Here is a 26,796-nt window from a genome sequence, read left to right on the forward strand (position 1 = left end):
CAAAGTGGCGTTAGGGCCGCGCGTGCTTCATCCTTCTGCAGGACTTACTTTCAACATCATAAGGGCTTCATGAATGCAGATGGAAATGTGTCTTTCATCGCGTCCCACGTTGTGAAGTTCACCGTGACTGCCAGCATGGGAGAGGACTGCAGAGAAAAAGCTCATTCAATCACAGGTTCAGGTGGGGGGGTGCTTGAGGTTTACAGCAGTGATCTCCCCAGGTGAATCCCCCTCCCTCCACCAAAGAAAAGAAAAACCAACAAAGCTTTAATGAACTGAAAAAGAGAAAATCATGAAACGGCCTCATCATCTCTCTTTTCTGATAACTGGAAGCTGCGGGACTCAAAGACAGAAGAAAAACACCCGACTGAAGAAAGCAGTCAGTGAACATTAGAAAGCCTTGTGCTTACTTAATGAATAATTGACCAAACCCATTCCCTTCACTCAAACCGAGGCAGACGCAGCTTCTGAAGGCTGCAGCCTCATAAAGCCCTGCACTTGTGATGCTGCGCGCGCCGCCGCCTAAACACAGACACATTTCCCACAGCAGGTCCCCCCGGATGTCACTTGTATGTTTCCTTAGATGGACATTATTCATTAGCCCTCTAAGAAAGTGGGTTAAAACATCCAGCAGTGAATGAAGGGGGCGTTAATGGGAGCTGGCACAAACATCAGCTCGGAGGCAGTTTGTGCCACAGACTGAGCAGTGCTCAAAAAGTCTTAAAACACAGCTTTCAGCACAAGTCAAGGAAATAATTGGCTAAGACAGGCAGGTTTATTAAAGAATGACAGGACAATTAAAATGGATGAGGAAGCATCCACAGCTCTGGTGTCCATTCATCACTGAGGGAAAATTCAAAGGAAGGCGGTTCCTCTGGAAGAGGAGTTTCAGCGTGACACCCGATGCAGCAGCGGCAGCAGCAGCAGCTCTGTGTTTGGTGGAGCATACAAGGCCCTCGGGATGTTTTACCTCATCAGAACCTAAAGGCAAAAAGCAGTTAAAAATATAAAGACATCTCCCTCATGTATAAGGTACGGCACCTAATTAGATTTGATCCGTGATCCCCTACAGGCACAGTTGTGCTGGAGAAACCCTAACTGTGTATTAATAGATGGATTAATCATGGAGCAACGTGTGCAGCGCAGCCCGGTTGAGAGTTCCCCTTCAGTGCTGCAGAGGAGCTTTTGTCAGCCTCTGAAAATGCCACAACAACACTAAACCAGAGTATCTCATTATGAAACGTCTGGTTAACCTTTCAGCTGCCCGTTCAGAGAGGATGACGTTTTTATGGGATGATTCAATAAGTGCAGGAGAACAACAGCAGCCAGACCGAAATGGGGAAAAAAAAGCCCAAAACATTTTCAGGATGAACGCATGTCCTGTTGTTTCAACACTTTTGGGGGGCACATTGTGTCTGAGGTTGGCTTGCATCACATCTGCGCAGTGATTGGTGGAGAAGATTTCCCCCCAAAAGGAAAAACAAAACAAAAAGGGGGGCTGGAGACAAAACCCCAGCAAAAGGGACCGATCCCAGTCCTGCTGCTTCACAAAAAGCTGGATCTTTTAGGTCATGTTCTCCTTCCTGAAACAGTCACCATAAAATCAAACTACACAGTTCTTTTCCTGAGCTGATTGCCTCATCAGTGCGTGTTTCCATCTCTCAACCAGTTCAAGGCAGTGAACTAGTGCTGTAAACTCAATAATGTGCTACTTATGAGGCTGACAGGATTAGGAAGAACCCATTGAAGAGAATTATGAGAAAAAGGCTAAATGCAGCTCAGGAACAGTAGACTCATAATTTCCATTGACATGCAGGCCTTTCAGCATCTTCTAAACAACTGCAAACCTGAAGACCCACCCTCATGACCCCCACAAACGTGGCAGCTTCTTCCTGATTCACCTGAAGTCTTCTGACATCTCTGTCAACTCGTTACCTGGAAGACACCTTCTTCTTTACCTTTAGGATGCAGAGGATGCTGATGATGTGGCCTCAAACATCATCCCGCTGCGTCTGTCTAAAGTGCAGGTAGCTGCAGCTGCTGTCCGAGCTGAAAACCCACTTCCAAAGGAATATTTCACTAATTAATGAGGCTTTCAGCAGCAGCTCCCAGAAATAAAAAGTTCACATCCCCCTGAGTGTGTTTTACAGCACACAGCCTATGCTAATAAACACTTGGCAAGGGGAGCTGACACAGTTTTAGTAAGTCCACATTTAGATGAACATAAAATATCCAGCAGCTTATGGAGCTTATGGAGCTAAGCCTCCACTTAGCTGCGACACGGTTGGAGTGTGAACCGGTTCTGGTCAGCCAGTGAACGCACGCGCCTCCATGCCCCTTCGCTTCATCAGAAATGACAAGGTTTGTTTTTTTTATTTTATTTTCCTTTCTTGAGATCCTCCTCAGAAATCCTGACATCACAGATTTCAATGGAGGTCCTGGACTCTGGCGCCACCCTCTGTCTGCCTCGGAGAACTGCAGCTGAGACCGCTGACACACGGATGAACAGATTTCTCATTAACGGCACTGTGAAATGATGATGATTATTATTACAAAAGTTTGTTTTTTTCGTTAATAAATCTCCTGGGAGAAAGAAATGAAATTATGGTTAATTTCAAAAACACGAAATACTCTAAGAAAGTAGTTCAGCCATATTTAAAATGTAAATAAACAGCAATTAATTCATGTTGCTGCGCTGGGTATTAACTGCTCTACTTTTCTGTGACCTTAAACAAATACATCATGTAATTGGATCTCATACCAACACTAATGTGGGTTTTATTTTATTTTTTAAGTGGGACACCAGATTTTATAACAAACAAGCTGCTTTAAAGTAAAAAGACTGTTTTAATTGTGGAATATATTGACAGTACAGCAATATAAACGGCAGCTCATCGCTTCCATTTGAGCGTGAAGCTACCCAGCAGCGGTTTCAGCTCATCAGACGAAACCGTAACACAGAGCCTGAACAGTAATGGTGAGAAACAACAAACGCAGAGGCTCACACCGCCTCACATTTCCGCTGTGCGGATTCAGAAATGCACAATTTAATAATAACCACCGGAGCAAGAACACGGACGCAGAGCGCTGTGTGGCCCCCAGAAGGATAAACTGGGCTGAAACAACACAGAACGCAGAGGTGCACGGCAACAAAGCCCACAAAACAAAAAGCAAAGAATACAACCGAAAGGAAGAAGGAGAGCTTTGTCCAAAGGTCAGGTTCAGTCTTTGCTCGACGGGCCTTCACTCCCCCCACTTCCTGTTTTTAGCGAGTGCTCTGGGTTTCAAACATTCAGTTTGTACATCGCTCCAACTACCAAAGGATTCTGGGAGCCGACCTATCATCTGTCACCGTCTTGCGCAGCTTTACCCCACGGCGAATGGTCACCAACATGTCCACGTCCTTCTGGGTTGCAGAGGATAGCTCCTGGGGGGCGCACTGAGCCGATTTCCCCGGCAACAAGCTGGAGAAAGGGAAGTGACCCTCGCCGAGGGCGTGAGCGCTGGCAGCCAGCTCCCCTATCTTCTCCACCAGGCTGTGACGGTTGGCAGCCAGCAGAGGGTCCTCCTCGGCACTTTGGGCGCTCATGCCAGGCGCCTGCTGGGGGTAAACTGTCCTGTCGGATGCGCCTCCTCCCCCCCTGCTCCATGTTGTGTCAGGGAGGCTCATTCGCTTAGGAGAAGCCTTCATGTAGTCGGTGACGGATGTGTCCGCGCCGTACAGGAACTCCTCAGTGCCTGTGTGATGCGGGGACGGGCTGGCGGGCCCCGGAGAGTCCGGGACTGTGGGGGTTTTAGCAGGAATGATGGGGGGCCGGATGGGGATGGGGCCGGATGTGGACGGGGTGCGTCTCACACCCGTTTTAGTGGACGGGGTCCGACGTATGGTGGCGGTCCCCGAGGATATGACTCCAGAGCCGCCGCCACCGGCACCGTTAGGAGTTCCCTGTAGGCTCCGCCCCGCAGGCAGACCCGCTGTGCTGGCGGGCCTCTTGGTTTGGATCATGCGGCGGTAGCTCTGGGCAATGTTGCTGTGGCGTGGGATGGTGGACGACTTGTCGAAGTCTGCCTGTCCCTCGCCGTCCGCATCTCCGTTCAGAGAGTAGCACTCATAATCTGAACCTGGAGGTGACAGAGAGAGGCGAGTCATCAGCATAGAAACTGCAGATTGGATGATCTCATCTGCATCTTTGTGGTGCAGAAATTCAAAGCAGGACCTTTGGCTGTCAGGGGGTGTTTGGTCTTCGGCCCCCGTGTCACATGTGGAGCCGAAGCGAAACTGGGATTCCCTCTGCAACTCATATGAGTCCGGATCTTTGCCCTTTCTGGATGAGCCTTACCTTGTGAGGGTATGGTGTCCTCGGAGCAGGAGGGGGTGTTGGTCTGGCTGCTGTAGCCACTGGAGTACTGCAGAGAGTCTCTGCTGCTCTTCTGCTGCTCCATGCTCAGGCCTCGGGTCAGAACCATGGCGAGGGTGCTGGCTGCTGGAGATAGGGGCTCTCCGTGCTGAGGTGTGCACACCAACAGCGCCAGGTAGCACAGACATGCAGATTAGTCCACATTAACATGACAATGCGGCACGCTGTCGCCCTCAGGGCAGACTAATCAATTTCCTGACATTTCCTTCCCCCCCTCCCTGAAGAGCTCGTACCTTTGTGGTAACAATTCCACTTCTTGCTCTGCTCGGATCGTCTGCCTGCATCCTGGCGTAACCCTGGGGACTGGGCGGAGCCTCGGTGTCCCTCATTCTTTCCGAGGGCTCCCTCCTGCGTTGCGGCGTGCCGGCTAGCGACGGCTCGCAGGAGCTCGACTTGGCCCAGTCCTGCGGTGGCAGATGGAACAATCAGAGCGTCTTCCTCGCCGCTTCCGCAGCGTTTGCTGTCAAACTGTTGCACTCTCAGCCAAACGGAGGCGCTGATTTGTCCATGAGCTGGACAGAAGCACGTACAGCATTCCCTCGCTGTACCACGGTTGACCTTCCCAGTCTCAATAATTATTTTATTAAATCACATTGTGTTCTGCGTCCTGATTGGCTGAGACCTTGTCAATCTGTGATGTGTCTCCTGTTCAGAATGTAATCAGTTTGCAAAATTAACATAAATCTTCAAGCGTGATCCGATTTTTGTCTACATCCTATAATCCTGGACGTATTTTTCTATAAAGGTTTGAACTAAGAGAGAAACGAGTGAAAAATGTTCATGTCTGTCTAAAAGTGTCTAGTGAGGAGTTTTACAACAAACATTCCACTTTTTGTGTGTTTTTTTATTTAAAAGGCATCTCCCGCGATAAACAAGGGAACGCCGTACAGATTTATGCAGACCGGCAGAACGTTTCATCTTAGTGGAACAGGCCGAGCCAAACGATGACTGAGGTTAAAATGCAGAAATAAAACATAAGAAGCAAAGAATGAAAAAAGGGGGGCGGTGCCAAACCCACCAAAAAAATGAACTGCAAATAAAAACAAACCTTCCAGCTAGGAACCTTTGATGTGGGTGAGGGATTGTTGGATCCGGGGGAGTGGTTAAATGTGGGAGACGAAGGAAGCATGACAGATAGAGGCCGGATGGTGCCGGTGTGAGAGAAAGCAGGAGGGCGGAAGGTGCCGAAGGATGAGCATGAGCCAAACTGTGGAATGGACAGACAGGTCGAGTCAGAGTGCTCAACATCCACAAATAGTCCACGTCAAACTGCTGTGCGGCTGTCACGAGGAGCCCACGGGCTTTTCTTCAACTTACACCAATGAGGGGGAATACATCAGTGTGTGTGTGTGTGTGTGTGTGTGTGTGTGTGTGTGTGCGTGTGCGTCCAGCACAGCGAGCAGGCTGCAGAGGAAAGCATGCAGTACTAACCGCTGTGGGAGAGTTGCACTCGCTGACAGACTGGCAGGTTTCTGAAGCCTCTGAGGAGGCTGAGCTTGTTGATTTCTGGGAAGGAAGGAGGGGGAAGAGGGGGGGGGGGGGGTAGTGGAGGTTCAGAGGAAATAAGGAGAAGGATGTAGGTGTGATAGATGTATAGGAAGAAGAGAGAGCTTTACACACAGAGGGATTCTGCGGTCTCTCTTGGGGGATTTATAGACTGAAGACTAGATTGAAAATAAAGTAGCCTGTGAGACGCTTCATTTACAAAAGGAACCTTGCATCACTTCAAGATCTGCAATCTGCTCAAACCACAGTCCTGAATAACTTGATCCGTCTGCAGGGAGAAGAGTTTATTCTTTGCAAACGGTGAGTCTCTATTACAGAGAAAACAAAAGGCTGTTTGACGATCGGGCTCTTTTCCGGGGGCCTTCATGGAGACACGGATGCTGCTGGGGGAGGGAGTTACGGTGTCCTCTGCCCCCCGGCGCTGCTGCCGGAGGGCAAATCTGCTTCGCTCCTGGTGTTGTTGTAAAAACTCTGCCCCCCAGCCCCCACCCCCACTACCGCACCTACCCCATCTTCCCCTGGTGGCAGCAGAGCGTTTCATACCTGGCTGGTGATATCAGATGGCATGGGTGACGGGGGCTTGGAGAGGGTGTTGGCGTCCTGCGAGACGAATCCCGAGTCGTGGGAGGAGACGCTGCTGAGCCGATGGGCCCCCGCTGAGGGCATCTGGAGCAGGCTGTTGGAAGAACATCACAAAAAATGAAGACGGATGCTAAACGCGGTTCCGATCGATTCCGGTACATTCTTGGTTCTGAAAGGGTTCTCCAGGAGGGGGAGGAGGAGAGGAGAGGGGGGGCGGGCATGTAAAACACAGAAAAACAAAAAAGACTCAATGAAAAATTGATCACAAAGCTCCGGGCGGATAAATTGTGTCGTTCCTCTAATGTTGGAGCATTAAAGAGCATTAAACCATCGTGGCTTCGTTTGCCTCTGAAGATTAAAAGCTGCCTTTTCTGCTTTCTGTCTCCGGCTTTGTTGTTCTCGCTCAGCATTGCTTTCTTTTGTCACCCACACATTTTTGAAATGTGCAACCTGCTCTTCTCACCTTCCCTCTGCACTCCTCTTCCTCCTCCTCCTCCTCCTCCTCGTCTCCCTCTGGAACATATCTGCAGCTATCTCCTCTCATTAATCTTCTCCCTCCAGGATGAGGCTTAAGGAGGAATGCCTAATTAAATATGGCAAACTGAATATTTCTTATCAGTTAAGACCAAAGACCATCTCCCCCCCCCCCCCTCCCTTTTGATGAAGCAATATTCTTCATCTGAAACTGGCAGTCCTGTATCTCCAACACTTTCTTCACACAGATGTTCTGACGCCTCAAAGTCAGTTCAGGGAGGATGACTCACAAACCGAGCGCCAACTCTCACACCGCGCTTTGGAATGGAGAATAAATATAGAAAAGCCTAAAGAGAACGTGTGTTGATTGGTAAAAGTATCAGGTAGTAATACTTTCGAGGCATTTTCCTTCAACGTTATAGGATTAAACGACTTCGATTTAAAGGTTCTCCTGTGACCTAGAATCACACAGCTGTAGACTTTAGAGAATTTGGGGGCATGTGCACCTTTGAGGCTCTCAGGCTGAAATGCTCAACAGATTTGGGTTTGAAGTGGAAACGACGAGAACCAGGAGGATGAGTCTGCAGACGACCGAGGAAGAGGAGGAGCTGAGAGGCTCCAGCTTCAGCTGGATTCCTTTGCTCGGCAGTGGAGATGGTGACAGATGAAAATGAACCGGCAAAACATGGGGAGAAGATTGATGGGTTGCGTACCTGCACATGCTGCTCTTCCTGGAGGTGGTGCTGCTGGGGGAGGACGGGGGGGTCTGGTAGGACCAGCTATAATCGGAGCCTTTCAGGTCCCGGATCACCTGCAGCAATCCATCAGAAAACGTTGGTGCCATGGCAGCGTTGCCTGGAACAGGCGGGGCCCTGCGCTTTGCTCAAAGGTTAGTCAAACTGGGGATTCCTGGGGGCTGAGCAGCTGCACAGCGGTCACTTTAGCTGGTATTTTTAGCAGGCGGGGGCCGTGTGGGAGGTCAGGGGCAACAACGGCCCCCATTCTGCCTCTGAAGTAAAACAAGTCCAACTTTTTCATGGATTTCATATTTTTCATTAACCAACAAAAACAGAATCTTAAGACTCTTGATTCATAAAAAAAATCTTATTTTCTGTTCTGCAAGAAAGAAAATAAGAATTTCAAGAAAGTTTTTCAATAGAAAGACAATCTTAGTTTGAGAAAATATGTCTTAGTGACTTTCAAGGGTTCTTGATTTACATACAGAAAGCAATAACAAACCTAACTTTAAGTCACGTTTTCCCATAAGAGGAAGTGGAATGGGAAGCAGAGTTACCCCCTTCCCCCCACGTACCTGTTCACTGGCGGGCGGCAGCTTATGGGGGTCTTCAGTCAAAACAGTGAGGTCTTCCACGATGGCTTGAAGGTGAGTTATCTCCCCCAGCATAGCGATCTCCACGTTCTGCAGGACACCCATTTGGTTTGAACCTTTCTTTATAGCAGGAGGCGTTCAATGCAGAAGAATTTTCACAAAAACTGGACATTTCTGATCTTCCTATGTTTAAATGTAAGTCCTTGAGTGGTAGCTGTCAGTGAAATTCCGTCTTTTATTGGGAAATGTCTCTCACCACGACGGGCTGAAGCAGGCTGATAAATGAGCAGTAACGCCCCCTCTCCTCCAGGAGCGCCCTTCGCACCGCCTGCTTCTCCGTCTCCTCCATCAGCAGGTACAGGTCGTTGACGTCCTGCATGGCGCTGTCCAGCTGGGGGCGCAGGTTTCCCCTCCCTAAGTGAGAGGAGGAGGAGGAGGAGGAGGATGAAGGAGACGAAAACTGAGAGCCCATTGGAGCGGAAGATCAACGAACGGAGGAACTTCACACTCAGAAGGTCGGTGCTGGAGGGAGTGATGGATGAGACAAGCTAGGATGGCGTGCAGATGTCGACATGAGAGGAGTGGAAAACAGAAACCACACCTTCAGAATCAGATGGATGGGATGAAGCTGAGCAATGAAATGATGCTACTGTGCTCCTGAGTTCACGTTTATGACCAGCCGCGTGTAAAAACACACGTTCTTAGCATGTTTAGTAACACACTTTACATGTCAACTAACATGAGGATGTTTCTCCGTGAAAAGCTGAATGCTGCACATTCATCATGACAGCGTTTTCATGTCGACCTCCCTTCAGGTGTTCGTGACAAACGTGCCGCTCGCCTGTTTGAAACAAAGACCCAATTTATGCTCAAGATGGATCTTTTTCATCCCAACACTTCAGCTGAAAACTTTTGACTGAGTTCAAAAGCCAGGAAAAAAATAAAAGCCTGGAAAAAAAAATTATTTTAATGAAAACTTTTTTCGATAAAACTTTTGGACTGCAAATATTAAACACTTGTCTTTAGAGATAATTAGAGTTGTTTTAACTTGTCTTTGCTCATCAAAATCACAACTATGGTTCAGAGCAAGGATCTGGAAATCAGGAAATTATTATTAAAAGGAGTAAAAATCCTTTTGCTCTGAATTTATGACAATAGAAAAACTTGATTTTAAGACTTAAAAAGATGTAATTCTATGTTTAATTTTACGGATGTTATTTAAAAGTTCAATCAAAGTTAGGCTGGCATTCATTGCTATTATTTTGGAAAAAATGTAGTTTTCTGTTCTAAAAGTAAAAGCTAATTTGAGACTTTATAAGGATTTATTAAGATTTATAAACTTGTAATAAGATTCTAATGTTGTTCACATTTTGTTCTAAAATAAGTCAATTCCTCTTATTTCACTAGTTTTTTAATCTCTGTAATCAAAATCAATTAAATAAAATTCAACAAACTTTTTGCTTAGAACTAAAAAAGATCCATACCGTCGGGCAGTAGAACGTCCAATTTGACGTAATTTTATCTAACAGTTAACTTTTTAAACTTTTTTTCTTTTTCCATTGCTCGTGTGGAACTCCTTGGTTCTAGTTTTTGATATTTTAATATAAGACTTCTTGTTAAGTGTCATAGAGAGACCATTTTCCTACTTTAAAGTGATTTTTCTTGTATTATTGTTCTTTTTTCCATTTTTAGGCTTCCTCTTTCTGCAGTTAATTCTGAAAAATTGTGGTGATCTTGTGGTTCCTTAAAAAGGTGATGTAGCGTTTTGGTAACGTTTGTGACTTCCTGCTCCACCTTTGCACGTCAATCCTGTTTCCAAAACCAGTTTTACCAAACCAGATCTGGAGCAGATCATCGCTCATGATCTCTGGAGGATCATCACATAAAAACTGGGGACTCATGATTGCATTTGAGGTTTCAGAAGAAGGAGCAGTTCACAGAAAATAGACCTGAGGACTCTCAAAGTTTGTGCACGGCGGAGCGTTTACAGGAATTTCATCTAAACTTTCAGGTTTTTCTCGGGTTCCATCTTTGTTAATGTGATGACATTTGCCTCAGGGATGATGACAAACGACTAAAAGGTTTTTCAGGTTCTATAATGAGCCGTCACCTTCTCGTTGCAGTTTTTTTTTAGCTAATTAGAGCTTTATTGGAAGCTGCAGAGTTAATGGAGCTGAAGTCAACATGCAGACACTGCTCTGATAAATGAAGTTGCAACAGTCAGACAAGCGGACAAAAAAAGAGAGGATTCATTTTTACATTGATTTGAAATGGTTGTGTGCTAATTTGTTAATTAGGGAGTGCTTAAATCCAAATGATTGTACTTCTACATTAAAAAAAAACATGCTCAGCATCACTAAACAGCTGGCAGGTAGTGGTTAACCAGCGGAGTGGAGCAGAGGTCCCATCAGGCGGATGGTTTTCACGAAGGACTGCAAACTACAAATGCAAAGACAGAAGCGTTTGGCCTGACTGGCAGCTTTGATGCATGAGGCGACGTGAAGCTGTGAGTCAGACACAGAACAGCAGACATACCTAGCAACTCTACAGCCAGGGTAAAAAGCCAGAGGGAAACAGAAGAGGCGCGGAAACAATCAGGGATTGGAGAGACAGAAGAAACAGGCTATTAGCGAGTCAAACCAGGCCACATTCATGTTTGTGACAGTTCACTGGTGTGTGGAGGAGCTGCACAAAAACAGAAAGTTCATTACAAGCAGCTGATGTCAGTACAGCAGGGGGGGCAGTTCATGTCTCTGATTTTAAAACGTAAATGCTGGAAAGGAGGCTGGGAAATTCTGCCTCAAAACCTTATTTTGACTGAGCGATCGTTCTCGCTGTTAACTCTAGATGGCGCTGCTTCCCTTTTCCAGACATCTGCAGAGCCAGCAGAGCATTTGCAGGTTTTCTTTACCTTTTCTGGCTTTCTTCTGCAGCTTGATGGTATCTAATGACTTCCTCTTGATTTCCTGACGAGATCTTTTGTACTCTGCGAAACACAAATGAGGAAAAATCAGCGTACAAATCTCAGAGACGACAACAATCGGCTTTTGAAGGTTCAGGTTGGCTCACCTTTGGTGTGGTCTTTGTCCAGCTGGTTCGCCGTCTTCTTCCACTCTTCTATTCTGTCTTGGAGAGGAGTAACCAGGCCTTCCATGAGGACGCTGCACGGCGGCGATGAGAGGACACGTGAGGCAGAACAGGAGGAGCAGGAGGAACAGAAAAACACGACCCTTACTTGGAAAAGTGGCGTAACTTGGCCTCTATGCTGCGGTGCCTCATGCACATCCTCGTCAGGGCTGAGCCGATGTCCCTGGTGGCCCCTTCACAACGACAAAAGCAGACGGTTTCAGTGAGGATCTTCAAACTAGGAACTTCATTCTCTGCTGCAGACAGGATTCGTTTTCCATCTGGAGACGTTTCCTTTCGCCGCCACCGGGTGGCGCCGTGTGGACTTAAAGAGCTCATGAAGGAGACACTTGTTTGAGGAAAGGAGAGGCGATTCCTGACAACGGCTGCTTCACCGCCCCCCCTCCCCTGTTGCACTCATCAAATCAAGCCTTTTCCCCTTTGACACTCCAAGACTGTGTGAAATGACACTTTTCCTCTTTGCAGAAGTGTAATTAAATGGCTTCTTAAGCCTGTAAAGCTGCGGCCGCTCAGCTGTCTCGCTGCTGGTTCTCAGGCCGCTGTAATATGTAGCAGCACTGATCCGGCTGTAATCTGGGCCACATAGGGCTAATCTGAAGGCCTCGCCACACACAAGCATCCCAGCAGCCAGCCGTCCACACACTTTATTATCGCCTCTTTATGTGTGGACGTTTGTGAGTGGACAGGTGGTGTAATTTACAGAGCCCCCCCCCCCCCCCCCCCCCCCCCCCGAAGTTCTCACCCCTTCTATCCTGGAGGGAAAGGGAGGGAACCCTGTAAGGGGATATCCCTCTATTCTTCCCTGTCTGCTCTGCCTTTCCTGTCCCGTTTCCTCAACACGATTCCTGCAGGGAAGGCAGAAATGGAGAGAGGCCTCCTACAAACCAGACAGGTGAAGGACGAGTGAAGCACGGAGTTTCAGATCCAGGGAGACCCGTGATCTCACAGGAAACCGGGTCAGAGCTGAAAACATGTCCTGCTGCACCAAGTCAGCAAAGACCCGCAGAAACCCTCGTTTCCACTAATCTCTCCAAAGACACATGAAGAGGGCCGTGGCCGTTTGGGTTAGAGGGGGGCGGGGCTTGTTCTGCTCTTAGGTGACTCAGACACAGAGGAAGTGTTGGAGGTGTAATGTCCTCAGATGCATCACATCAGCAGGAAGTCATGATGAACGCGTGTCCTGGTGTCTGAATAAACACACACGAGAACACAAGCAGAGACTCTAGAGCCGTGAGGCGGAAGCAGAGCGGCAGGAAAGGATTCAGGCAGCAGGACGGGATCTCAGCATCACCCTCAGCTGGAGAAGGCAGCCCCGCTCTCTCGACTTCTCCACCTGCCAGTTTGCCTCCCACTCCAACCCTCTCCCTCTCCTCTTTTCCCTCTGAAAGGGGATCAGCTGACAGCTACATCCGGAGGAGCTTCAGAGGCTTCCTGCCGCGTCCTGGAGCTGTGCTGGCCTGTGGCCTAGACCGGACATCAATCCACTCCCACTGCATCCTGCGCCGCCACCGGGCTGCGACAAACATTTAGGAGTCACGCATGGAGCTCGATGCCGTCTGGAGGGAAGCAGACCGCACCAGGAACCTGAGAGGTTTGGAGCAGACCTCAGGATCAAGTTATGTTGATGCTAGATTAGCTCTGAAACATAAAGCTCTAGAAGAAACGGTTCTGTGCCGAACCAAAGGAACATATTATTTTTTATGCGCCTTTGAGCAAAAGTTTCACCCCGCCACAAACTCAAAAGCTCACCAAAAGTACAGGTGAAAATGAATTTTGGACATAGTGAAAGAGCGCCCTCCCCCAAATGATGACATCACAGCAGGAGAAACCATCGACAGAATAAACAGAGCCAACATCTTTTATATATATATATATATATATATATATATATACACATATATATATATACACATATATATATACATATTATATATTGTTCTACATTTTTGGTTTATAAAAAGAAATAAATAGCTTTTAAAACTTTTTTTTTTCTGTTCTTTGCTCTAATTTTTCTCATTCTTTAAGAACTTCCTCAGTAAACATAAATTACAAACAGGCAGCACACTAATCTGGAGGACACCATGCAGGAAGTTTTAACCCTGTAAAGTCTGAACCATTCAATAATTGGCAAAAATTCCAATTCTTTGAACTTGGAGCCTTTATTGGTCCCTCTGAAGAAATAAATAAAAAATATGGAAATATGATTTTTTATGAGTTTCAATTTGTATCATATTTGATACACCAGGTCACACAGCTCAAAGATATGTTGTTTCCTGAACTAACAAAAATATAGTAAGACCCAAGCAAATACAACATTTTTTTAATTCAAAACATAAAATGCAGCTATCAAGAATCAATCAATCAATGGTACTGGCTGGGTGGAAGTCTGGAAACCAGGACATTTCAGTTTCTTTACACATTTTGCAGTTCTTAACCTATTTATTTTTAATGGTGGCAGGCCTGACAACAGTTTCTGGCCTTGTTCAGGCAAGGATTTACTCTGCATTTTTGACAATACACACAGGTAAAGTGGCCTGTGCAGTTCCTGTATCTCTGTTGGGTTTCCCATATTGGGAAATGTTCAAGGCCATCCTTTCTCCTACCTCAGTGTTTTTTCTCTTAATCCCTCAATGCTGCACTCGGGACGGCAATGCCAACATAAGCCAAAAACCTTTGCAGGGGCATGGGTTTCTACCTGGGCTGTAATTTCTCCAGGGGTCTTTTGTAGCGTATTCATGCATTAATTACTGCCACCGTCGCAGTGTGCCACCAAATGTAAAAGTACCATCTTCTGGATCTGCAGCTGAACTTGTACGGTGCAGATATTTTAATAATTTGACCAAAAATAGTCAAATCTTAAGTGAAAGCAGTAAGGAAAAGGACGTTTCTAGTCATTTTATCATGGCAACACCAAACCACTAATCAATCATTGTGATACAGCAAGTTACGCATCTAATGTTTTACTTTAAATATACAAAGTTAAGTAATTTAAAAATAAAAAAGAATTTATGTTGCTTGATGTTATGTATGATGCATGAAATACAATAAATTGCCAATTGACTTATATAGGTTTACGTGAGCTTAAATCCCTGCTGTATCATATTTAATACGCCATTTTCAAAATGGTTTTACTAATACATTGGTTCTGACACTGTGAGGTCTTTGGAAGGAGCGGAGCTGACTGACTCACCAAGACTGAACGGAGCAGAAACACACCAGGACGAAGAGGAATCCTCATGAAACGCAGCGCAGCTGGACGGCATTTTAAAAAGCGGATTCTTTAACTTCTGAGGATTTATATGAACTGTCAGAACAGCAGAAGCTCAGAAGGTTCAAGAACCAGAAACCTCAGACTGGCATTATTCTCTGCAATGTTGCTCCACTCGTTTGAGTTGCAGGAATCGTTGTTCAAGTTGGGGTTAAGGTTAAGATCATAGCAAACATCAGCGCTGCAGCTGAACCAAAACCCGTCATCACTCGCTTCCTCTTGAGCTTCAGATCTCCATCTAGAAAGCGTTCCAAGAGTTTGATGGTTCCTGCAGATGCAGATTTCCAAAGTCTTGTTATTTTTGGAGAAAGCAGAGTTTCATCTGGAGGTCCTCCAAAGTAAAAGTTCAAGTGTTTAACTACTGTCATGAGCCTGAGCTGCTTCTTCTCTGGATGGGTGTAAATGTGTTGGGATCTTCACCTCTGAGAAAAACGCTCCTCAGGTCCACCGCTGTCGCCAATGACCGGGACTTTAACCTGAGGCTGATGGGTTGATGGATCTGTCTTTGACCCTCTGGTGGTGGTATTAGTATTCCTTCATTTATCCAGGTAAAAATGCTTAAAGAGGACCTGGCTATAATCAACCACCCCCCTCTGGGATCCATGCTGGATTTGAAGCTGCACACGACCCCTGGTTCTGGATCCAGGTTGCTCTCCAGGTCAACTGTGGCACAACCTCCTCAGAAGATTTGAAGCCAGTATAAATGAGGTTTTACAGATCAAATCTAAACTAAAAAAGTAATGTGTTGTTTTTTATTTTAAGACCTTGAAGCCTAAACTTTACTGGAGGGCGTTCCCTTTTTTGCGTGTGGGTTGGAGCAGCAGCATGGGGTTGATTACAGGAGCTCATGCACGGATCTGAATCCCCATATATGGCCACCAGCTAAAAAGTACCACGGAAATCTGCTGGTTTGGCGGTGGGAAGATCAAGTCTGCATTGGTGGGTTTGTTGGGAATCCATAGCTTCAGGATTTCGTTTTTAATGAAGGGTTTCACTCCAAGCTCTGGTTCTGATTAAGTTCTCTGGTTCCTCAGGGAGGGCGGAGCATTTCGGTAGGCCTGCTTTATGGGGGGGGGGGGGGGGGGGGGGGGGTTCTCCTGCCAGGAGCTGCTCGTCCACTGCCCTCACTCTGATGTGTTCAACATGAGAGCTAAATAAACCGTCGCGCTTGGCTAAGGTTTCAGGGGTGTTTGGGGCTTTAGGTTTTAGTCAGATGTTGAGGTTTTTGGATGATTTTGGCTCCCAGGTCATTGTGAGATCTTTCTGCCGCTGCTTGCTGGGTCAGGATATTCTGTTTTTACAGACTTCACAGGAAAAAGTAGCGTCTGTCCTCACTGAGGACCTTTAGGAGCACAAGATTCCTTCACACAGTTGCTGCTCGGCTGAGGAAGATTTTTATTCCATGTCACAATATTTTATTTTTTAAGCAAAATATCAAACGGAGGTATGCTCATATTTGTAGGTGTAGAGACTGCAAATGAGTTAAATTAAGGTATAGTTGATCATTTTTATGTTTTCTTTGGACATTAAGGCATAAAACAGAAAGTAAAAAATGTAGTAAAAAACTATAATTCACTTAATTCACCTCTTCACTTAAAGGTTCCGTCTTTAATTGGGGATCAAGCGATTTCTTTATTTTTAACAATACTGTCAGTATCACTGATATATAAGATTATCCCGAAAAATTTAAACTTCGATTCAAAGTTGGATTTTGCTTTTCGGAGAAAAGTGCACAGGAATTGTGATGCACGTTTCCATAAGAAAAAGTCTATTTTAAATATGTAAAATATATTTCTGAAAATAAAAAAGGACTTAATGATGAGAAAGTCCTAAAAACAAGATGTAGAGGTTTAACAAACATTTCTGGACACTTTTGTTTATCATCATTTAGGAGCTTTAAGATTTTAAATACAGAAATCTGGATTTAAAGACCTCAGCATTTTAATAAAAAAATGATTAATCAAAAATCATGGAATAACATTGTTAGTCAAGAAAACAAGGGATCCTCTAATGTGAGGAGCTTAAAAGGATCTCTAATCATGTGGGTTTATTTATGAATGAACATGTGTGCCAAGCACGGGAATCAAAAGTCCATTCCAGTCCTCTGTGTCACCGTCTGGATGTGGACTGTTTTCGGTTTGCAGCAGCAGCGGCGACGCTCAAAGCCACAGGAGGTTCTCTCCACATCGATTGTTTTTCGTCTCCAACAAACACAAAGTCATCCCATTGTTGGCCGTCTGGCAGCAGGGTTCACCTTTCAACCAGGAAGGCCGTGACCACAAACATCCACCGGCGGGTCCTGGCGCTCTGCTTCGCTTTAGAACAAAACTCCACGCAGGAAAACGCGTTCTTCTCTGCAGCAGCAGCAGCTTCCTGTTCAGGGACATAAATGTTGCTAAAAATACCCACCAGCATTTGTACAGATGTGCTCCTTACTGCACATCCACACACATCCTTGGCTGTGGAAAGTTTGAAAGACTGGAAGCGGATGAAATGAAAGAAAAACAAGATGAGCTGTGCGTCTGGGAGAGGATCCCTCACCTCATTCTTAAGGAAACCTTTAACTTTCGAGGTCTGGATGTGAAAAAATCTTTGTTAGAAATCATTTCTGCTAAAACTGTCAGCGTCTGTTTTTAAAATCCAGTCATTGAATCATCGTCCTTTAAACATTGACCTGACAGAACTCCAGACATTTGCAAACAATCCTCCAGAGCCGACTTATCCTGCAGGGAAACTTCGGTTCACATGGATACGTTTGGTCCGCGGCAGAGTTTGATTCCTGAAAGCTCAACCAACAGGAACGCCGGGCATTCAAGAAAAAAAAAATCCAGAGAGGAGATGCAGAAGTTTAAAGGTCAATGCTGATCAGAAGACCAGCTGCTTTGCTCCTCTTTGTGAAAACCTCCCAGTTGCTTTTCTGGGTTCAACGCCGACCTGAAAAACGTCCAGTTTCCAGCCGGATCTGACTTCCAGACAACAAAAAGCACCTGCATCTCCTCACGGCATCACCTTAGCAACTTCCAACCACTTCCTGGTTCTGTTTCTGAGGAGCACGGCGCTCCCCTCACTTCCCGTCTCGTGGTAACGTCCTGCTTTTGCTCGTGTTGGCGGTCCACGAACCTTTCCGCTCTGACTGAACTGCATCAGATTTCCAAAACCTTTGTTTTCATGCAGACCACATTCTCCTGTTTGGTCCAAACTAAGGTTCAGGTGAGCATTTACACCTGCAACCAACAGTCCCGGTACAGCACCCTGAGGCCAATTGATCTGATTTTGCAGCAGATTTTTTACGCTTAAAACAACAGTTATCTAAAATATTTCAAATAGGATGAGCGATTAGACACTAAATTAAGCTAATTAAAAAGATTTAAACTTTTACTTTTTTTTTTTTTTACTTGTCCTGTCCAACAGCTGGGCAGACAGATGAGAGCTGAGGGCCTCTTGTGTTGGACATATTTTACTTTTACAACAGGGGTTTGAATCTTTAGACAAACTAGACGTATGGTATTCCTGAAGAATCCAACAGCAATTATCATATCTATATCTATTATCTGTTCAGAACCAGTTAACCAGTTAGGGTCTTTAGCTGCAGATTTATTTTTCACTGTTCAAGATTCAAGATTTTACTCAGAAATCAAACTTTTATTATTATTTTTTTCTTTGATCTGTTCCACAGTTTTGAGACATCCGTTGATTATTCGTCACCTGCTGAAATTCAAGCCGTTTACTTTCTAATAGACATTTTTTGATTGTTTTCAAATCAATTCTGAAAGTAGCTTATTTGTGCATTCCAGTGTCTGTGCCGATTATCTCCAGCTTCACCTGGGGGGGGGGGGGGGTGTCTTGGTGAGGATCCCTGGTTATCGTGTGCTGGCAGGATCACGTTAGCTTTTAAAGTAAATTTTCAGTTCACATAAACTTAAATATCACCCCCCCCCCCCCCACCCCTCCACCAACATTCCTCCCCCAGGACCTCTTGTGTAATTTCCTCTCCTTCTCTTTAAGTTCAGAACAGAACACAGTGTTCTTCTTCCTTCTTCACGTTTGTCTTGTTGGTCCAGCTTCAGAATAAAAGGTCACTTCATCGTTTCCTCCTTTTTTTTGCCCAACCGCTAGCCCCGCCCCCTTCCTGCTTAGCCAGGAGACGGCGTGAAAACCGTCACACCTCGCCGAAGCCGAGTCAACAAACTGTTGAGCGAGTTTAGGAGAAGATCTGTGGCTCAGAAGGACACGCGGTGGACAGCTGCAGGGAAGTAAGAGGCTTCTGTCAATACTCTGTTTGACCTCATGGTTGGAGGTCCATCGATAATCAGGGTGGAGGAGGAGGAGGAGGAGGAAAGAAAATAATGCCTCCATCTCCGCCTCAATGAACATAATCCAAAACACTCAAATCCATGAAGTTCAGACCCAGTTGCACCTCTAACCTCCCGGTTCTTCTGCAGATTACGCCGACATGAAATGCCAGGCTGGGGGGGGGGGGGCCTGATCACACGGGCACACTTGATATTTGACATTCCCATAAAAATAGCTGTGCCGCAGGACTAGCAGGACGACCGTAATCCCCTGATCTCTCTCAGCACTCCAAACGCATCTCGCCCGTGTCCAGATGGCGGGCAGGGATATCCGCCCCATCTGCCAACACGGAGAGGGACAGCCGCCAAGCAGATTACCGCTCTGCTGACACACTGATCTACAAGCACACCTCCAGTCAGCGAGCACTGAACATGCAGGGGGGGGGCAGAGGAAACCAGAGAGGGAGGGGTGCTTCCAGTGGTCCACAGCAGAATAAGAGTTTGACGAATCCTCTGCAGCTCTGAGGCGCAGACGAGGCGTCATTAACGCAGACGAATGCGCAGACGTCTGGCCTGAGGAGCAGGAACCTTTCGTGAAGACGAGGCAGTCTGTTTGCTAAAGTGGGGCTAAGAGGATTAGCTCAACGCCTCTGCCTACCCTGGATACCCAGAGCTGTGGAAATCCCACTGCCCCCACTCAGGTCAGCTCGCCACCCACCGGGCTCCCCTCACCGGCCAAAACAATACGGCTCTGGCACGCCACGCGCTCACGAACCGCTGGCCTCAGACCACCAGTTCTTTCACAACCAGCAAGTCAACCGTGATCAAAGGTGGAAAAAAAAAACACTCAGGTCAGCCGCGTGAACATGTGTCGTCCAGCCGGGCGCCGTCCAGATGGCGGAAACCGTCCGGATCTTCTCCACACACAAACGGGACCAACGTGGAGTGAAGATGTGCATTTCCAGACTCTACAAACACTGCATGAACCCGCTGGAATAGAGAAAATATTCTAATCTGAATCCAACTTTTATTTTGTGCGTCTGCCGAGTGAAACAGTCCGGTGTGAACACGGATCATGAGGCGAGTTTCAGAGGAACATTTAAGATTAGAATAGAACCAAAGGAAATGTGGAAATGTACCAGAAGAAGAGCTACTAAACAAGAGAGGCTTTCATGACTTTTCAACAGCTCCTCGGACATGAAGATTTGTAAATTATGGTTTTATAAAACTGTTCCTAACGTATTGTGTAAGCCTTCTGCCTCCAGGACCCTAAAATACCTCGAGCAGAACTTAATGAGTAACAAAAATAGGTCTGGATGATACACCACAGTGCATTGGCCTGGCCGGCCCCCCAATAAACCGCTGCAGGGCCTCAAACGGAGGAGAGGGGTGTTGAGACGAGAACCGTTGAAATTCTCCAATCACATCCATCCAGCGCCGACGCTGCAGCTCCAGACTGTTATTGGACACAGATGGAAGCGTCCACCTCGCACTGACGGACGCTTTCAGACGCCGATCTATGAGCGCAGCTCGGAGAAGTGCTGTCAGACAGCACGCCGAAGCGGCGGGCGGCCAACTGCTAACAGCTGCTTTGTAAAACACAGTCCTGATCGTAAACTCCAACAGGCTGAACGACGGTGGCTGTCACAGAGGAAGCTGGAAGTGGTGGAAGACGTCCGGGGTCAACGTGAGAAACCACTCCCACAGTGCAGGGCAACGCCGGCTCACGTTTACCCCGGATCTCAGTCGGTTCCCTTGGCGAGGAGCCTCTTGGAGGCCTGACTGCGTTTGTGGCAGATGAAAGACTCCAAACTCCAGCTGTGTCAGCAGCTGCAGCTCGGCCCCAAACACAACAGCAAATCCAGGCGACAAAGATGACGGCCAAAAGTTCACGAACCCCCCCCCCGCATTCAGAGCAGCCCCTCTATTTGGCTGAGCAACAGATGCTGAGGCAGGCATGATATGTGCAGGCAGGCCCACGAACGCGTGGTGGGGGGAGGCAGAAAAAAACGAGTTTCCTCCAAGTCCTGGAGATGTTTTGCAGTTAAGTTACAGTTTGACCAAAAGTGCAAAGGTTGGTGCATCTGGATGGAGATGTTTTCAAAAGGTCAGAGGTCAGAGGTGCCTGAACGTTTGTTCAGAGCCTCAGATTCAGAGGTTCTTTTTCTCTGAGCAGTAGCCGTCAAAAACGGCCAAATCCATTACCGTCTTTGACACGTGCACTGACTAAAAGCGCTCCCAAAGGCGCCATGGAGGGAAATGGCAATGATATGGAGAGCATAAAAACTGACCAACAAGTTTTAAAACCTAAAATCAATAGACTGACTTCGTCGTGAGGAGCAGAAGCACAATGACATTTTCATCCCTCCAACACAGCAGAGACAGACTTTGTAAATCAAAGTTAAGAAAGAAGTCAGAAAAAAAATGAAAAGCTTTTAACAAGCTTTAAGCAGGGAAATAAATCACAGTGATGAGCAAACAAAGCCGGGAAACTGCAGGACTGAATTTGCATTCAGCTTTGGGATCATCCGGAAGTCCTGATAGGAGCATCCGTGTTCATCAGCTCAGAGAATGAGCTGACCAAAGGTTTGAAGAAAAGAGAAGTTCTGGTCCAATGCAACACATCAGAGCTGATGCTGCACCTCAGTCTCTGCAGCAGCTTAGAACCAAAGGGAGGCCAAAGCTCAGAGGGGCTGAGAACAACCTTAAAGTCCCACTCTGTTTATCTTTTGGTCTAAAGTGTTACCAGTGGTCTCCTTTCATTATTATAATTATGCCAAAATCCAAAAAAAACAGTACTTTTCTAGGACATAGTTTCTGCAGAGCGGCAGGAGTTCATTAGAAATTCACCTCCGAGTTGTGGGCGGGACCCCGCCCCCCCTTCACCTCCCCAACGCTGAAAACTTGGAGCACCCCCTAGCGCATTTTCTACATCTGCCTCTGATTTACAGCAGTTTGAATAAAGAAATACTCAGACATGCAATTTTCAGCGTCATTTTCGTCATGTATGTCCTTCACCACGATGACGTGTTCAAAAGACCAATTCCTCTGGACTGGGTCTTTAAATGTGCGTTTACTCTGTCACGATCTGCTTGTCAAGAAGAGTTTTGTCACATGCTGGCAAAGACGGATTCTTTTCTCCTTCCGGTTGCCGAGTATCCTGCAGACCCCCCAGATAAAACCCTTTCAGCTTGGCACGGGACGGGGTTTGGATTCAGGCCTCGCATCATCTCCCTCAGCACGCTGCTCTTCGTTAGAGCCGATCTGCACAGCTTCAGACCCGAATGAACCCGTCACCTTTGCACACTGTTAAAGAGGATCCCTCCCCAGGACTAATTTTGTTCCTTGCAGATCTCTGGAACGCCTCAAAGACACGGATAAAATCTGTCTCCCAGCAAGTCGACTCTGCAAACCTTTAGAAAACCCCCAGGAAAGCTTTTCTGTTTATTTTTAATGATCGAAAGTATCACATATGTGCACCCAAACCAGCATTTACTAATTTAAGACAAAAAAATACCCCCCTGCCCCCCCACAAAGCTGAGCAGAGCGTCATTGTTTTTTGGTTGATTGCTGTCCAAGTCTCTCATTGCTGGTTCAGACTGCCGGCCCGGATGGAGGCCATTACTCCTTTGGTTATTGTCGCTCAGAAGGAAGGCGCACAGACACACACACACACACACACACACACACACACACACACACACACAGGAAGTCTGCTGCCGTACGTCAGCTGGACCGTCTCCCTCTTATCTTCCTCTGGGCCGTCTATCGTTCCTCTCTCTTCTACTCTTTTACGGCACCTTTCCTTTGAAGTTCTGGTTTGATCCGAGCTGCCTGGCAGCTGTGACCCGGCCGACCCGCAGAGCTCGTGCGCAGTCGTAACGGGAATCATTTAGTGCTGCTGTATCGCTGCAGTACACTCTGGATGTGCGACTGCTGCTTCAGATTGACGACGCTTTGGTTGGCCTCCCCAGCAGTGGGAGTGCAGCAAACTGTTTAAAAGCACACTGGTATGTGACCTCTGGGGTCAGGCGGCCAGCTACCAGCTGTCACGCTTCCACCGCATGTGTGTGTGTGTGTGGACGCCGCGTGGCGTGATTCGCTTTGAGCTCGTGTCAGGAGGCTTCGCACGGCGGTACTTTTGACCTACATTCTGCTCTCCACCGTCAGCTCCAAAGAAATCTGTGTTAATCAGCGGCGCCTCTGCTGCTTTTGTGCTGCTGCTTACGGCTGACAAAGAAGATCAGATGACCTCATTAGGATTGGAAAACAATAAGCTCAGATTTTCATTTCTTTGAACCCCCCCCCCACCCCCCTCCACCATTATTTAGTCATCTTAGCATGTCAAAATGGACACGAGAGGCAGCCGACGTCCACTCTGTGAAGACAAAGCTGGAATATTCTGCTCCACCTCAGCAGGTGGAGACTGGAAAAAACTCCAATACGACAGCAGTTTCCTCAAGTTCAGACATGGATCCACTTATGGAGGAAGAGAGAAATGAGCTTCAGGGCACAAACAAAACCTGCTAAAGGTCAAGAACCAAACCAAGAAAAAAAAAACCTCGTCCTCTAAATTTTAAAAGACCCACGCCGAGGAAAGCTGTGTTTTTAACATGTTCTCCTGATGCAGAACGTCTGCAAAGAAAATTCAGATTGAAACTGCATTTCCTTATTCAAATTCAGTATTTCTTTATTCAAATCGTTGCGAATGAGGAGCCTATGAAAATAACTACAGTAGGCCACAAGCTCCCTGCTCCATTCTGATCAACAGATCCATGAACGTCTTTGCTTTCCTGGTCTGAGCTGGAATCTGGATCAGAACCGGACGGCTGGATATCTACGGTGTTGCTGCCTTTTCTGTTGCATTGCTTATGTTCGTTTGGGGTTGTGCGTTAGTGGAAAAGACTGTAAACAGATGGATGATGGTAAATGAAGATAGGCTCACTCTGTGCCAACAGTTCCGCCCACAACCTCAGAAGTATTTCTGATGAACTCCTGCTGCTCTGCAGAAACTATGTCTCAGAAACCACACAGGTTTTTGTAATTTGTTTCAAAAACAGCATCATCATAATTAAAAGACTGCCGGTTACGCTTAGAAAACAGATCCAAGATTATCGGAGGGGGACTTTCAAAAAAAAAAAAGAAACCAGGGGAAAACTGATTTACCTCTGGAGTTGGTGGCCATGTCCGCCACTTTCTGAAAAGCGTCCAGAAAGGCTACCGCTGCCAGGATGGTGGTCCTGAAAGCGTAAAGGTTTGTTTGCTGCATGGAGGTTGTGGAAAAACGGCACAGAAAGCCTTTTTTATCCATCGCCTCACCTGAGCTGAGCGTGAAGCTTCGTGGCCTTGGCGCTGAAGTCCTCCCACACAGGATACGAGCTCTGGAAGGAGAACAAAACATGAAAACGTCTCACCATGAAAACATCCTGTCACACAATGTTCCCACAAAAACAGCAACATCTGCGTCGCTAAATGACATTTCAGAGATAACTTCATGTAGACTTTTACTTCACGTCAGAAAAGTGCGGCGTCTGCAGTCCATCAGAGAGCTTGGCTTCTTAGCTGGCGGTTAGACACAGACTGGTTTACAAGCTACTCGCTGTGACTTGCCTTTGAAAAGGTCAGCATGATGCCTTACTGGGTTTTATACTTTTATCAATCTGCACCGGGACCGTCTGCAGTCAAAGACGCCCGACTGGACCCTGCAACCCTCCACACTGTGAGCGTTCATCTGCAGCTGCAGTCACCTTTGAAGAAAATCTGGAGCTGATTTACCGCCGGATCATCACACGCCGCCGGGGGCTACAAGTGCACCAGCCAAACATGAAACGCACTCGGGACTCCATCTCATTAAAGTGAGAGCTTCAGCCCTGGAAAAAGGAGAGGGAAGGCATAACCCCAGCGTTCCTCTCCCATGGAGCGCAGCCAGAAACCGGAGCGAACACCCCCTGACTATTTATAGTCAGTCTGCAATCTGGAAACAGTCATGATCCCCATTACTCCCCCATCCTAACAATGACAGAGGCCAACTTCCAGCTTCTTTAGGATCAAAAACCGGCTTTAAATGGTGACTTAGGAAGCAAAGAGAGGGAAGGAAAACAGCTCCAACGTTCACCTGCAACTTTAACAGGTGTTTGTATAATCTGTGACTCTCAAGGTCGATCAAATACCAAGACAGCTGAGGGTGAGAAGAGGAACACAAGCAGACTCCAGGCTGGTGGGGGCAGATCCAGGGGCAAAAGTAAGGATGAAGCGTCTTCCTGTGAATCCTCTCTGCAGGTTCAGGTGAATCCGTTTAGGTCTTTGGGAGAAAATGAAGACGCTGAGCAAATTCTTCATTTATGATCCAAAGCAGATGAATCACACTTGTTTTCTGTTCCAACACCGCCCACTCCGTCGGTTTTCATCCTGCAGTTATGTAACCAACAGGTGCAACAAAGTCGTGAAGCTCCTGATCCGTCTCTGCCCTGAAAACATGGTTTTTCTAAAGCGACGCGGCTCCATCAGTCCATCCAAACCCCTCAGGTCCCGGCACCAGCACCACAGAGGGGGAAACGGGGGAAACCAAATCACAGCTGATTTCCCTGGCAAATGAGGGTCCGCGCACGGCCCGCCGAGGCTGGATGAGCGCTCCGATCCGGAGGAGCTGCTGCCTGATGTGCCACTTTGATGTCACAGCGAGGAAGGAGCTGCTGACAGGCCTGATGGATGCACTCGCACCTTCCATCTGCCGTCACCAACAACAACAACAGACCACCAGGGCGCAACTTCCTTTACGTAGCCCCTCCCCCAACACACACTTTTAAGGGTCATTCAAACCCTGATGACAGAATCTCCCCATAAGAAGCAGAATGAGTCTTTTTTTTAACAGATGACTGGATGAAAGGTCAGAGGTCAGCCCTGAATCAACTCTTGTGCTGCAAAAACCCAACTAACAATCCCAGAATCCCAAAAGCTGAAGGAAAGAGTTTTATTTCACTGATGAGGGAACAACTTTCAATTTATATCCTGTCAGTGATTTCAATATTTTCCTTTATTCTATTATAGTTTCCTAAGCAAACCGGGACTTATGGGAACGAAAGCAGCTGGTCCTGTCCTGCTGGTGCCTCCATGAGTTCTTGTGTGGTAAACAGGCGGACACGGGCTCCAAATGTTGTGGCAACCCGTTTCCATGAACGGACCTGCTGCTCATGATGCAAATAACACAAAGGAAAACATGTTCAGCGCTCGGCTGGTCCTGCAGACGTGTGCGTGTGCGTGTGTGTGTGTGTGGGGGGGGGTCGCTGATGACGGAGACAAAGGCAGTAAAAACACGCGTCTGTCCAGCCGCCACCGTCACGCCAAAATCCCACTGTAGCGAATTACCTTCATGTCGTTGACGATGGCCTGAAATAATCCGCCCAGAGCCCCGCACTCCTTCTCCACGGACTCCATGGTTTCCACGACGCGCCACGCAGCGTTAGAGAGCGAGGAGCGTCCGCCGGTTCCGTCTGCGCTTTGTTTTCATCCGCCCTTCGGTGTCCTGTCGTGAGGCGCGCGGGGATGCTGCGCCGCTCCGTCAGCGCACAAACAAAAAGAAGCCGAACTGAAGCGTGCCGCGCGCCCTCCTCCGCCGCCGGTGTGGCCCCCGCCTCTCGGTGCGCGTAGGGACGCGCTCGGGTTGGACTACAGCCGGAAGCAGCAGCTCTTCATAAGTACCACGCTAACGCGAGGCGGGCAAACGGGGCCGGGGAGGAGCAGCAGGAGCGCACCGGGAGACGGGCTGCTGAGCGCGAAGCT

At 47.2% G+C, this 26,796-nt stretch overlaps 1 protein-coding gene across 3 annotated transcripts; it reads right to left on the minus strand.

The window, feature by feature from the left end:
• Positions 1 to 2,827: 2,827 nt before the first annotated feature.
• On the minus strand, positions 2,828 to 26,791 carry LOC101164641 (MTSS1-like protein). Of its 3 annotated transcripts, XM_023956116.1 has the most exons (16): positions 26,383 to 26,791; positions 24,337 to 24,398; positions 24,184 to 24,257; positions 11,546 to 11,630; positions 11,380 to 11,471; positions 11,222 to 11,296; positions 10,846 to 10,854; positions 8,567 to 8,724; positions 8,293 to 8,400; positions 7,694 to 7,791; positions 6,468 to 6,600; positions 5,850 to 5,924; positions 5,467 to 5,625; positions 4,652 to 4,822; positions 4,341 to 4,506; positions 2,828 to 4,122 (listed from the first exon to the last, which is right to left on the minus strand). In XM_023956116.1, exons 1-16 carry the CDS (start codon positions 26,449 to 26,451, stop codon positions 3,314 to 3,316), a joined length of 2,343 nt encoding a protein of 780 aa, XP_023811884.1. In that variant the 5' UTR covers positions 26,452 to 26,791; the 3' UTR covers positions 2,828 to 3,313. The 3 variants fall into 3 exon arrangements, with proteins under 3 accessions (XP_023811884.1, XP_023811885.1, XP_023811886.1); XM_023956117.1 differs by lacking the exon at positions 10,846 to 10,854; XM_023956118.1 differs by lacking the exon at positions 5,467 to 5,625.
• Positions 26,792 to 26,796: the final 5 nt, after the last annotated feature.

This window comes from Oryzias latipes, chromosome 6, assembly GCF_002234675.1.
Source record: "Oryzias latipes chromosome 6, ASM223467v1".
Classification (NCBI taxonomy): Eukaryota; Metazoa; Chordata; class Actinopteri; order Beloniformes; family Adrianichthyidae; genus Oryzias; species Oryzias latipes.

Bases quoted from the DNA above. Each gene is read 5' to 3' on its own strand.
- LOC101164641 (XM_023956116.1), bottom strand. From the start codon at position 26,451: ATGGAGTCCGTGGAGAAGGAGTGCGGGGCTCTGGGCGGATTATTTCAG. The intron at 11,631-24,183 runs GTAAATCAGTTT...GTCGTTGTGAAG, and splicing joins CATGGCCACCAACTCCAGAG to GGGCCACCAGGGACATCGGC. The intron at 5,626-5,849 runs GTTAGTACTGCA...TCCATTCCACAG, and splicing joins AGTGCAACTCTCCCACAGCG to TTTGGCTCATGCTCATCCTT.